Source organism: Ictidomys tridecemlineatus, chromosome 15 (assembly GCF_052094955.1).
Source record: "Ictidomys tridecemlineatus isolate mIctTri1 chromosome 15, mIctTri1.hap1, whole genome shotgun sequence".
NCBI classification, from domain to species: Eukaryota; Metazoa; Chordata; class Mammalia; order Rodentia; family Sciuridae; genus Ictidomys; species Ictidomys tridecemlineatus.
This window is the reverse complement of record NC_135491.1, coordinates 45,700,054-45,713,574: the sequence shown is the minus strand read 5'-3', so window position 1 is coordinate 45,713,574 and position 13,521 is coordinate 45,700,054. Positions and strand designations below refer to the sequence as shown.

Below are 13,521 nucleotides of genomic sequence, written 5' to 3'. Positions count from 1 at the left end.
TCCAGCATCATCTTAATGGCTCACCTCTCAACCATTACTTCTGGCAAAATGCCAGGGGCCATTCGACTCAGCTGTGGCTCTCAACAGTGGAGAAAGTATTGATAAAGAGAGGGGACAACAGTACCTAATGCAGCTGAGAAGGCAGACAGACAGTGGTATGTAAGCAAGATGAGGGTGATGGATGAGGAAGTGGGTGGGGAGAAGGGAGAAAAAAGGGAGTGGAAAGCAGTGGCCTTGGTGGTTGGGTTATTAGTTACACTGAGAAAAATCAGAAATGTCAGTGTGAACTCATGGGTTCTAAATATGATCTATAAATAGATGATATAGGCATATTGTATACACAACCTTGCACATTTTCCTTACTCTGTAGTAACAAGCATACCAAGCACCCAGATCTTGGTTTCTTTTTATCACCATACATTAGGAAAGCCTCAGGGCCCCACTGAAGAATGGCCAAGTGGAAAATACAAAATGAATCTTTGTTGTGCCAAAAGTTAAAAAAAATAACAGGGACATATCAAAAGGACAAAAGGTTTCAAGGGGCTCCCCACTGGTTAAACCTAGGACAATGTGCACATCAAAATGAGCAGTAGATGAGACTCTGGGGAGAACATGGTCTCACTTTCATGGTTTCTCCAAATACACAGGACCTGATCTGATACGCAATATTAGAAGAGCCAGATGGAGGGTCAGACTGCAGAATAAAAGATCTATGTTCTGTCAGATGCTCAGGCACTTGAGAATTCAGAAAAAAACTGAGGAACTGTTCCAGACTGAAGATACTGATGAGACATGACAACCAAAGAGCAGCATGTGGTACTGGATAGAATCCTGGACTGAAAGTAAAGGGAGGAATTGTTCCTATGATTGGCATTATCTGAACGAGGTCTATGGAGTAGTGTTGTATCAATGTTGATTTCTTGATTAGGAGGGCTGGATAGTAGCAGGGAGGGCTCCTTGAATTTTGGAAATACACACTACACAATTTAAGAATGGTAAGAGTATCATATGGGCTGGGCTTGTAGTTCAGTGGGAAAGCATTTGCCTTGCACAAGTGAGGAACTGGGTTTGACCCTCAGCACTGCATAAAAATAAAATGTAGAAAAAAGAAAGAGTATCATGTAAGGAAAAGATAAGATAGGAATGGAACAAGTATGAAAAATGTTAACTGGGAAATTAGGGTGAAGGGGATTGAGAAGTTGTACTGGTTTTGAAATTTTCCTGTAAGTTTTAAACTGATTTTTAAAAATGAAAAAAAATTACAAGTAAAATACAAGTCTAAAAGTAATTTTTTTATTTACAGTATAAAGGTTACAAAGGTATATATGTATTATATATATATATATATATATATAATACCCTTAAGTTACAAATTTTCATTGTAATATACAATGCTATATGTTGATGTGCAACTCAAGGGCAAGTGTTGTCTATGCATCTATATAGAGTATACATAAAGCTCTTTTTTTTTAAAAATTAAGAACACAAATACTGCCCTGTTTTATGCCATTTTTTTTTTGATTTGGTAGACAGAAGATTCAAGAGTTAGATTTTAAACAAGACTTGTAAAGTAGAAGTCTTAAGAATGGTATTCTAAAAAGAAGAAAAAAACAGAATCACATACTTCTGATTATCTGTTGAAGTATTATTCTAGCTTTCTAAGTCTTTGCGTTTATCAAAAATGAAAGTAGTGTGGGAAAGAATACATACAAGTGGATATTATCAGAATTTGCAGAGATTAACCAAAATAAGCCTTAATAGGTAGTGGTTTCTCACATTATTATTTTTTTAAACTGGGGATTGAACCCAGGGGCACTTTACCACTGAGCTACATCCCCAATCTTTTTTTATTTTTTATTTTGAGAAAGGGTGCCACTAATTTACTCAGGGACTTGCTAAATTGCTGAGGCTGGCCTTGAACTTGAAGTCCTCCTAGCTCAGCCTCCAGAGTTTCCGGGATTACAGGCATGCATCACCACACATGGCTCCCACATTATCTTCTAAAAGACCTCAGATCTGGTACCAAAAAGGAAACATTCTTTGGGCATAAAGGTCTTTTAATGATGAACTCATCCAACAAACTGTAAACATAACACTGACATCCTGTATTGGAAAAAAATTCTGAAACTAGTTCTTATGATCAGGGCAGATTGCTACAGGTGAGATCATGGAGCCTGGTGATTATGCAAAATTGAAACTTAGTTTAAATTTAATTTCCTCTTCTTCAAATTCTGTGAATTCACAAAGGTGAAAAGATAACTGACATCCACTCTAACAGGATTGAGACAGAAGTTCTTCCAACCTAAGAGGAACAGACATTTACACAATACTTATGGGCTAGTTTCAATAAAACAGTCATAAGCACCTGATTTTCAAAGCGCAGGTTTAAGGACAAGACTGAGACTCAGAAGGCATGAGCTAATTTTTGTGTACAACTCCAGGACACTTCAGAACCAAGGGGAAAGAGTCCCTATGACATTCCCTCACAGATAGCTCAGGTACTTTCTGGGCACAAGTAAGGATATATTGCCTTAAAAGCTGAGCTTATGGGTAGAAAGGTACTGTTACTCTATGAAAATTATGGAAAACAATCACCCTCTTTTATTTCCTTTTGTTAAGCTTTAAATTTCTTTAATTCAATGGATTAATAATGGAGAAACATTCCATATACCATATGTGTGGAACTTTTTAGCAAATGAGATGCTGAAATGATTTAAATGTGGAAATAAATGGGTCAGCAAGATTTAAAAATAAAAGTTGAAGAAATACACAATTAGTTGTACAGTTTACAGTTAAGCAGCATTAAAAAAAAAAACCAAAACCTTTCCCATTGATCCGCTTTCAGCAATAGGGCTTATTTTTATTAGGGATACTGTACCCTATTCTATTATCTCTCCGAAACTAAAGTCTAATTTTATAAAATTAAGCATGAAGACCAATATACTTTAATGCTAGGATCCTTTTGTGTTGGTATGGGTCAAAGCCAGAACATCCCTTCAAAGGTCTTCCAGATAAGCAGAGCAGTGGATCTATTGTGGTAAAAATATGAAGTGGTTAATCACTTAGCCACTGATTGATAAAGCGATGGTAATGAGGTGATTGAGAAATAATGGATTATATACTATTTGAAGGGAGGAAGTTTCTTTTGGACTCTTCAAAATGGTTGGTGCAGAACTGTACATTAATAAATACTTGTCAGGTGAAAGAATATATGAATATGTCATTATTATTCACAGTTTCAAACTCTCCAAGTTCCCAAAGAACCTTTTGTGTATTTGTAAGAGACTTCTATCACTCTGAAAGAAGTGACAGAATAATCATTCCAAGGGTGTGTGTGTGTGTGTATGTGTGTGTGTGTGTGTGTGTATAGAATGACTGGGATAAAGAGGGACTCAAGCTGGGTGTGAAAGTGCATGCCTATAATCCCAGCAACTTGGGAAGCTGAAGCAGGATGTTCACAAGTTTGAGGCCAGCTTCAAAAAATTATCGAGGCCCTAAACAACTCTTTGAAACCCTGTCTCAAACTTAAAAAATAAAAAGAGCCTCAAAAACAGTGTTGTATCAATGGCCATGGAGACGAGACTACTGCAAAACTGAGAAAGGAACTTAGAGGACTCAGAATTTGGAATTCTAACCTAGTCTTAAAATCCCTAGTCTTAAAATATGTAAGTATCATTTCTATGTTACATTGTTTAGTTTCAACCAATCTATTTTATTTATTTTTTTGGTACTGGGCATGGAACTCATGGGTGCTTTACTACTGAGCTACATCTCCAGCCCTTTTTAAAATTTTATTTTGAGACAGGGTCTCAATAACCAATCTATTCAATTTCAATTCAATTAGATTGCAATTCAAGGATTAAAGTTCATATGGTAGACTTCTGTTGAATATAGTCAATTGGTCACTGGATAGCATGCAATAATTTGCAAAAGGTATACTTATGCATTACATTTAGATATGAATTCACATATAAAACTAGAATATGCTCTGGTTTAGTCACCTGAAGTGGGAAAGAAGAATATAGGTGGCAAGAGATACGCTCAAGTTTATATATTGAAGTAAAAGAAGGGCTAAAGGTAAAGTTCAGTGGCAGAGCTTATGCTTAGCATGCTCAAGTCACTGAGTTCAACCCCCAGCACCAAAACAACAACAACCTTGTTGAAAAATTCTTGTCAGTTAATATCTAGCTGGGCATGGTTGTGCATGCCTGTAATCCCAGCAACTAAGAAGGCTGAGGCAAAAGGGTCACAAGTACAAGGGCAGCCTCAGCAACTTAGCAAGACCCTGTTTCAAAGCCAATAAACAAAAAAAGGGACTGGGATATAGTACAGTGTTCATAGTGCCCTTGCGTCCAATCCCCACACACAAAAAGAATCTTGCAAGATAATACCTAACAAACATTTTTCTAATTGGCAATTTAGCCAGTGTCAAAGAGACAAGAAAACAGATGTGCTCTATGTGTCTATTTATTGTACCTTATCCTTAACTTGAAATTCTATCCTTTAATAGAACAAATTTATATCACTGATCTACCAGATGTTTCTGTTCTTTTTTTTAGAAAAGAGTTAGTCACCTAAGCAGTAAAATAAATTCCACTCAACATAATTAAAATATAGGAATAACTATATTAACCTAAAACACAGAATCCTGATATAAAGCATAATGACTTTAGAACTGCCATCACAAATTTATTAAATGTGTATGTACCAACACAAGAAATGATAAAAGAACAGGAGGGAGGGCAGACTATTGCTATCAGCTTTTAAAGACAATATGTGAAAAGACAAAATTATTCTAGATTATCAAACAATTAAATTAAAGGGCACAAAGAGAAGGGTGGTAGATGACAGATTTCTCTCCTTTTTAGTGCAGCAGAGGCAGGGAGAAAAGACACAATAACAACCAAAATTTAACTGGGATTTCAGTATACAATATAATACCACCTGACACCAGGTAATATTATACCTGATAGAGATACATAAAAATAATGAATGTGACTTTGGTCAAACTGAACTTGACTTTTATGCAGAATCCCAAATTTAAATGTCTCTTTTTATTACACAGATATTAAGATCTGAGCCAAGCAATTTGCTTTGAGAACAGAGAGATCTGTTTTTACTTCTTCATTCGGTATGAAAAAAAAAAAAAAAAAACTTTGGTTATCTAACCAGCCATTTCATCCATGGCATCTATAGCAGATGGCAGCTACATGGAAATGTATGCTGGATATTTGGATAGTTTAAATATTATGTACAATCAATAGCTTACAACCAGTGAAAATAAGAACATAGTTTAAAGTATGTGTCCAAGATAAGATACAAAAAAGTGCTTGAGTCTACCGGTCTTCCCTGAAAATTTCAAAAAGGTTTAACTATTTAAGTAGGTAGGGCTTTTAGTATAATTTGCATAGCAGCTTAGTAGGTAATTTGCATTAAAAAACATGGACAGATTCTTCCATGGTTTTGAAAATATATCCATATGCATATAAATTAAACAAGAAGACCTACAGTTTCTCACAAAATTAAAAAAAATCCATCAAAAACTTTTCTCACACATTTGTCCATCAAAAATCATTTACAGTGAAACTTGTTTCTGGTAGAAACATAATCTTGTCTAGATTCCACACAGCCTAAATTTTTTATTTAAAGAATAAATTTTGGTTTATCAGCTAAGTACATTTGATCAGATGAAGAAAAGCTTTGTTACCATTCCTCTTAGGAGGATAAGTTAGGAAAGCAATCAGTAACAATGTTAGCCATCTGTTGAATAGTTTTTTGTTTTTTTTTTTAACTTACAAAAAAGTAAGAAATAATTCAGTCTCTCTTGCCATAAATAATTTTCAGTAACACAGTTTATGAGAATTGCAGGTGATAAACACACACACTATCAGACTTTTCCTAGTCTAAAAATTACTAAACATACAGGTGAATGGAATTTAAATAATATTTTTGATTGCCTACCCATGTCCCAATATTTAATTTGAAACTCTACTAGGTAGGTGAGTTTACAGTCACAACTATCTAATAAATACTTTATAAATTTACATTTTGCATCACTTCATATAAAATATTAGATACTAATTTCCAGGTAAGGTCTGTTTAATCACTTCAGGAAAGGACAATGTTTTTAAAGAGAAAAATGGAGACTTATTTTATTTATTTTGTTCCCTTTCTTTTTATGGAAAGAAAGAAGTTTCAGGGAAAGAGGAGGAAGACTTTTTATATACAAACTGGCTGTGTATAGTCATCTGTGCGGAATGTGGAGAAAATGCCTAAGTCCCAAGTCTTGGGAGCCACATCACTCTGCAGTTTCCTTTCTATTCTACACGAGAGCCCTCAACATCCTCAATAATTTTCTTAATTCACAATGAAAAAGATGAAATTTTTAATGGTTCTATAAAGAGGTGGAATATAAAAATGCCCATTTTTAGATATTTGAAAATAACTTGCCATATTTTGGCATCTAAATACAAAATACATATATATCAAGGTGTTTCATCATAAAAAGCATTTCATTTATGATTTGAAATTCCCACAACACACTTAATGGAAACAACCTCTACTGACTATGACAAGAAAGCTGTCAAAATGTAAAACAAGCAGCTAAGGGCTCTTGCTCTTGGGGCTTGTTAGTGGACAAAATATATTTTCATTTTATATAAAACTGAAATGATTATTAAAAACTCTGTGAGCCTCAATGCTATGACAGGTTTTTGTGTGTGTCTATATATATATATATATATAAAATTTTCCCCCCTTCCATTATTAGAGATTGAACCCAGTGGTGCTTTATCATTGAGCTACATCCCCAGTCATTGATATTATTATTATTATTATTATTATTTTAATTTTGAGAAGGATCTCATCAAGTTGCTGAGGCTGGACTTCAACTCAAGATCCTCTTGCCTTAGCCTCCCAAGTCACTGGGATTACAGATGTGTGCTACTGTGCCTGGTCCTGTGTGGCAGTTTAAACTTGAGCAAAACGAGCTGAAATGCACAATGCCCTCTCTTTCTCTCCTGCCCAAAGCTTTGTTATAATGTTTAAGCACACCTATTTTACAGATCTTGTTGATATTAGTAATGAGCAGGGTGGCTCAAAAATTTCCTGCAGATCTCTGTGGCTTAGACTTTCACATCAACATAAAAACTTCAACCAGATGGCTTTGCTATTGACATCTGTGAATGTGTCATTCAACTTCTCACCATAACATGAACATCCAAGCTCTTACCTGAGCTTATTATTTGTTGAACTTTTGCTTCCAGAAATCAGAGATGGACCTTCAAAACATTTTCCCCCTGTCAATTACATATATCTCAGGTGGAACCATCACAGGTTTCTGAATTTTCAAAACAAAAAGCATTTGGGCTGACTACAGTGGCACATGCCTATAATCCCTGTTACTCCAGAGGCTGAGGCAAGAGGATCACAAATTCGAGTCCAGCCTGAGTAATTTAGCAAGATCCTGAATCGAAATAAAAAGGGCTGGGGATGTAGCTCAGTGGTAGAATGTTCCTAGATGCAATCCCTGGTATCAGGGTATGTGTTGGGGGGAACTCCTGAAAGATATTCTTGTCAAAATTTTCATTTCCAGTTTTTTTTTAATATTTATTTATTTTTTAGTTATTGGCGGACACAACATCTTTGTTTTTGTATGTGGTGCTGGAGGATCGAACCCGAGCCGCACGCATGCCAGTCGAGCGCGCTACCGCTTGAGCCACATCCCCAGCCCTTCATTTCCAGTTTTAAGTGGATCAGATCAATCATTTTTGGAGCTTCAACACCTACTTGAAGCTAGGGGTAGGATAAGTATCTCTCTATAAGCTCTAAATACTGTTAATCTCACAGCATAGGGTAAGAAGGAACTATTTATATGGGCAGAGGGAGGACAGTGGGGTTACAGCATCTGCTAGAATGTCTGCTCTCATGTGGCCCACTTATTGGTCAGTATGCATTCAAACAAAATAGCTCAAGTTTTGCATGAAAAGTTGTGTTTTCTTTCCTTTTTCTTCCCACCCCATTTGGAGTACCACCCTCCTTCACCCTCTATAGTGCTCACATTCCTATGTGGCACTCTGGATAAATCTAGAAAATGAGAACTATTCCTGAACCATTGTTCAGAGACCACAGAGCATATCTAAGTCAAAGTTTCCTCTTCTTCCAGATTCAGGGACTGTTCTAATCTTGACATTTTATATAGATATTATACTACTTAAAAATGTTTTCAGAGATATATACTCCCTTCAAAATTAGGGAAAGTAAGCTGAATATGATTCCTCAGACCCACAAAAATCAGTGGTCCTACAGCTACTCTGTCCTAATGATGACACCTGACAATACTCAATAAAATGAAAGTAACTGTGCCATTGTCTCATCACCCTGCCCTCTACACAGGATGTGTTATAGCACTCTGCTGCCACAAAAGAGGGCCAGGATCCTGTATGGGCTCATACAATCCAAAGCAACTTGACATGATGCTGTGCTAAAGAACTGGCTTCACCAACAAAGCTTACTCTTTAAACAAGCTAGTTCTTCTGGATTTACTTTCCTCAAACAAATCTTTCACCAGAAAAGATGCCATTAAGAAAGTCCACCTCAAAGACTACATCATTAAACTAGGAAAAATAATACATCCAGAGTGGCAGTGATATCCAATTATTTAAATAGTGACTCATAAAGTTCCACTAATCCTAACCAAAGGCACATGTGGTAAGTGATAAAAGATGGCTTAGCTTAAAATGAGGATTTTTCTTTTAAAATAAATCTTATAACATCCCCTGGCTCCTACCAAATATAAAATCAGAAAAAAATAAAACAAGCAAAAACTTTTCTTCCAAATAAGTGGTATCCCAACTTGCTTTTCAACTTGGTCACCACCAGAAAAGGAGTACAAGGCAAGGCTAGTCAAATTTGCAAGTTCTGAGTCCTAAAGATAGCACTTATGAGTGGCAAAGCTGGTGATAAGGTGGGTAGTGATGGGCAGATGGGATGTAGCAAGAGCCAGCACAGATGAAAGAACCCTTTGGTGATACAACTCAGAGACTTCTTAAGGTTGAAAGAGTAGGCTTTGATAATATACTACAATAAAGCATCCACCATCTGGAATGACTAGGAAGCAATAACTGTACACTAGCACCTGGGAAGGGAAAACCATCCTAAGTGAGACACCAAGGTTAAGCCTAAAACAAATTTTACAGGAAGAAAAAACACATGCACACACAACACACACACACACACACACACACACACACACACACACACACACTCACTCACACACGCAGCTCTTGGTTGTTTGATTATGTCCAAAAAAGAAAAGAGCCACCCATTTTTAACAGGAAAAATAAACCTGATTACTTATAAACCAAATTATAAAATGAGATGTCAACAGCTTCATTTTGGAGCTTATTAGAGTCCTTGAATTTCTGACCAAAGTAGGCTCTTCTTTAAACCCAGTTATGGTTCCGCAGTGATTTGCAGGTCCTTGGGAAGGCACTGTGCTGGAGGAGAGAGCAAAGAGCTTTCTTTTTGTGCTTTTTTTTTTTTTCTTTTCTTTCTTTCTTTCTTTTTTTTTTTTTTTTTGAGGTGGAAATACTTCTTGTGACAGTCAGGGTTCTTTTCTGACTTTTTGCTGCTCATACAAGCAGTCCCATGCGAGTGACTTTGGCCGACAAGAAAGTGTGCAACACAAAAACGATCGGCTTTGGACAAGAGTGCAGGTCCACCGTCTATGGAGAAAAGACATTAATTATCATATATCATAAAGGACATTAATTATCATATATATCATTATTTCTATTAAAAAAGAATATATATTCTTTTTTCATAGAAAAAGAATAAACAAATTTAGATGTGATATTCTTGTCATTCTACTCCCCACCCATTCACTGACCCTGGCACTGGAGATTAACCCAGGGGTGCTTTGCCACCCAATTATATCCCTAGACCTTTTAAAATATATATATATATATATTTTAAGAAAGAGTGAGAGACAGTGAGAGGGAGAGAGAGAGAGAATTTTTAATATTTATTTTTTAGTATTTGGCGGACACAACATCTTTGCTGGTATGTGGTGCTGAGGATCAAACCCGGGCTGCACGCATGCCAGACGAGCGCGCTACCGCTTGAGCCACATCCCCAGCCCTTAAAATATTTTTGAGAATAGGTTCTTGCTAAATTGTCAAGGCTAGCCTTAAACTTGTGATCCTCCTCTGCCTCAGCCTCCTGAGTTGCTAGGATTACAGGTGTGCACAACCTCCGTGTCATGTTCTAGTTTTTAAAAAGAACTTAAAAGGTCTAGGGTATTGCTCAGTGATATCTGGCACATTCAAGCATGTGTGCACACACAACACACACACAAAAATAAAAGAAACTTAAAGAATGTGCCACTTTAATGGGAATCTTGTGAACTTTTTTATTTTGAGGCAGGATATTGCTAAAATTTCCCAGGCCGGCCTTGAATTTGCAATTCTTCTTCTTCAGCTTATTGAGTAGCTAGGATTATAGGCCTGAACCACATGTCCACTTTTTATTTTTATTTTTTTAAAGTACTGGGACTGGGCACAGTGGAGCATGGCTATAATCCCAGTGACTCTGGAGGCTGGGATAGGAAGATCACAGGTTGAAGACTAGTCTTAGCAACTTAGTGAGACCTTGTCTCAAAATAAAAAATAAAAAGGGCTGGGGATGTGGCTCAAGCAGTAGTGCGCTTGCCTGGCATGCATGAGGCCCAGGTTCAATCCTTAGCACCACATACAAAAAACCCCAAAGATGTTGTGTCTGCCAATAACTAAAAAATAAATATTAAAAAATTCTCTCTCTCAAAAAAAAAAAAAGGGCTGGGGATATGGCTCAATAGTAAAGCGCCTCTGGGTTCAATCCCCAATAACCTCCCCACCTAAAAAAATGCTGGGAATTAAACCCATGGCCATGTGTGTGGTAAGCAAATGCTCTTCCACTGAGTTATAGTCTTGGGTTCATCATTTAAGATTTCCAGCCATGGTTTTTCTTTTTTTTTTTTTTTTTTTTTTTTTTTTTTTTAAAGAGAGAGTGAGAGAGAGAGGGGGACAGAGAGAGAGAGAATTTTAACATTTATTTATTTTTTCTTAGTTCTCGGCGGACACAACATCTTTGTTGGTATGTGGTGCTGCTGAGGATCGAACCCGGGCCGCACGCATGCTAGGCGAGCGCGCTACCGCTTGAGCCACATCCCCAGCCCCCAGCCATGGTTTTTCATTTGGAAGTAGAAGCACATTATCTTTAAGATCTCTTTTAGTTCTAAAATTTCCAGATTCAATGTTTCCAAACTCACCACCTACAGTGACTGTGTCAGGGGACATAAAATTTCGTGTATGAGAAGACTTACACTACTAGCTCAATATTGACAAAAAAAGGCATTACTTTACTACTTTATCAAAATTTATGATTTCTGAAGTATACCTGACATATCTTTCTAGTAATCCCTTTAAGAGAAATCATGACTTCCTGTCCTTTAAAGCACAGAGAGATCCAGAAAGATGATAGTTGTGTGAAGAAGTTTCTTTCTTCTTTTTTTTAAGGGGGGGGGGGCGGACAGGGTACAAGGGATTGAACTCAGGGGCACTTGGCCACAGAGCCTCATCCCCAACCCTATTTTGTATTCTATTTAGAGGGAGGGTCTCGCTGAGTTGTTTGGCACCTTGCTTTTGCTGAGGCTGGCTTTGAACTCGCGATCCTCCTGCCTCAGCCTCCCTAGCGACTGGCTGATATTACAGGTGTGCTCCACGCTACCATATCTGGCTGAGAAGTTTCTTTTTTTCCTGATTAGCAGGCTTCTGTAGCAACTGAGCCACTTTATTACTCAATTCTTAGGCTAGGAACGTCGTAGCTCAGTGGTAGAGCACTTACCTTCATGTTTACCTAGCATGCATGAAGTTCTGGGTTTGACCCAGCACACACACACACAACTAATAAAGGTATTACTTAGCTTTTATACCAACAAACTGACAATTACAGTAATGAATAGAATTACATATCATGACAAAGACCTCTTTCTTAAAATGGATGTTTCTTTTCTTTTTCACATTTAAACAAAACTTTTTAAAAAGAGAATGATTTTCCAATGGGAAAAGAAAACTACAAAGAGCCAAACCCAGCTTTGTAATCCCAGCAACTTAGGAGTCTGAGTCAGTAAGATCTCAAGTTAAGACCAGCCTCAGAAACTTAGCAAGATCCTGTCTCAAAATAAAAAATAAAAAAGGGCTGGGGATGTGGTTTAGTGGTTAAGTGCCCCTGGGTTCAAACCCTGGTTCCAAAAAAATACAATAAAATAAAAAATAAAAGAGCTGGGGGAAAGCACTCTGGGTTAAATCTCTAGTACCAAAAACAAACATACAAACAAAAAGCCCAAACCCAATGCTATCTTGAAAACTGAAGAATAATTTCCTGCTCCAAATGGAATGTCAGGCCATAATTTTATATATAAGAAGCATTGAGAAAGAAGGAGAAGACCTATTAGTATATACATATTTTTCATCAACATTCTTACCAGTTCTCCCTCAGGACCACCAAAATCCAAATAGAGATTTCTGATGCCATCATCAGCAGACATTTTCAGCCGTTCAAATGGGTAGCGGTATAATATGGTGCTGGAGCCTCCATTTTCCCTTGATATAGTGAACCCATTTTCATAGTGGACAGTGAATCTTACCTCTTGGCCATTTAATGTGCAGCCTGTCAAAGACCAGAAAAAGGAAAAAAAAATATTTATATATATATATGTGTGTGTGTGTGTGTGTATACACAGTCTCTTCTTTAGTTGTCAAGAAGAAAAGGATTTTCTTGACTACAAAAAGGGAGAAAGAATCTTTTCTTTCTTTCTTTCCTTCCTTCCTCCTCCCTTCCCTTCTTGGTACTAAGGATTAAACTCAGAGGTGCTTTACCACTGGGCTATATATCCCTAGACATTTTTTAAATTTTCAGACAGGGTCTTACTAAGTTGCCCATGCTGACTTTAAACTTGTAAACTTGTGATCCCACTGTCTCAGCCTCTAGAGTCTCGGAGATTACAGCACTACACCTGGTTAAGAATCTTTTCATGAAAGATGGCAAGCTTTTGCAAACTATGTAGGTATGTGTGGTCCTGAGGAAGTAAGTGGTGGACGTTATGGTGCGTGTCTGTAATCCCAGTGACTTGGGGGTCTGAGGCAGGAGAATCACAAATTCAAGGCCAGCCTCAGAAACTTAGCAAGACTCTGTATCAAAATAAAAAGTGAAAAGAGCCACAAATTCAACTCAGTGGTAAAGAACCCCTGGGTTCAATCCTTGGACAAACAACAACAACAAAAAAAGATACACTATCCATACTCTCAGACACTTCATAAAAACAAAGACATGGACTTGAAATCCCTAATGTGACTATAGAGAATGTGAGTAAACACCAAACTGAAAAAGGCCAAAGTCAAGGAAAGGTTTCCTGAAAGAGATGGGCTCCATAGAATAGATAAAAGTGGATGGGTAGAGAGAATTAAGAAGGATTCAACTAAG

At 37.1% G+C, this 13,521-nt stretch overlaps 1 protein-coding gene across 1 annotated transcript in view; it reads right to left on the bottom strand.

The window, feature by feature from the left end:
- Positions 1-4,664: 4,664 nt before the first annotated feature.
- Sntb2 (syntrophin beta 2) overlaps positions 4,665-13,521 on the bottom strand; it is a 90,504-nt gene continuing 81,647 nt past the window's right edge. The window contains exons 6-7 of the mRNA XM_078032592.1: positions 12,524-12,708; positions 4,665-9,725 (exon numbers count right to left, since the gene is read on the bottom strand). Coding sequence (XP_077888718.1) covers positions 9,633-9,725; positions 12,524-12,708 — 278 coding nt within the window. The 3' untranslated portion in view covers positions 4,665-9,632. The remainder of the gene's footprint in view (positions 9,726-12,523; positions 12,709-13,521) is intronic.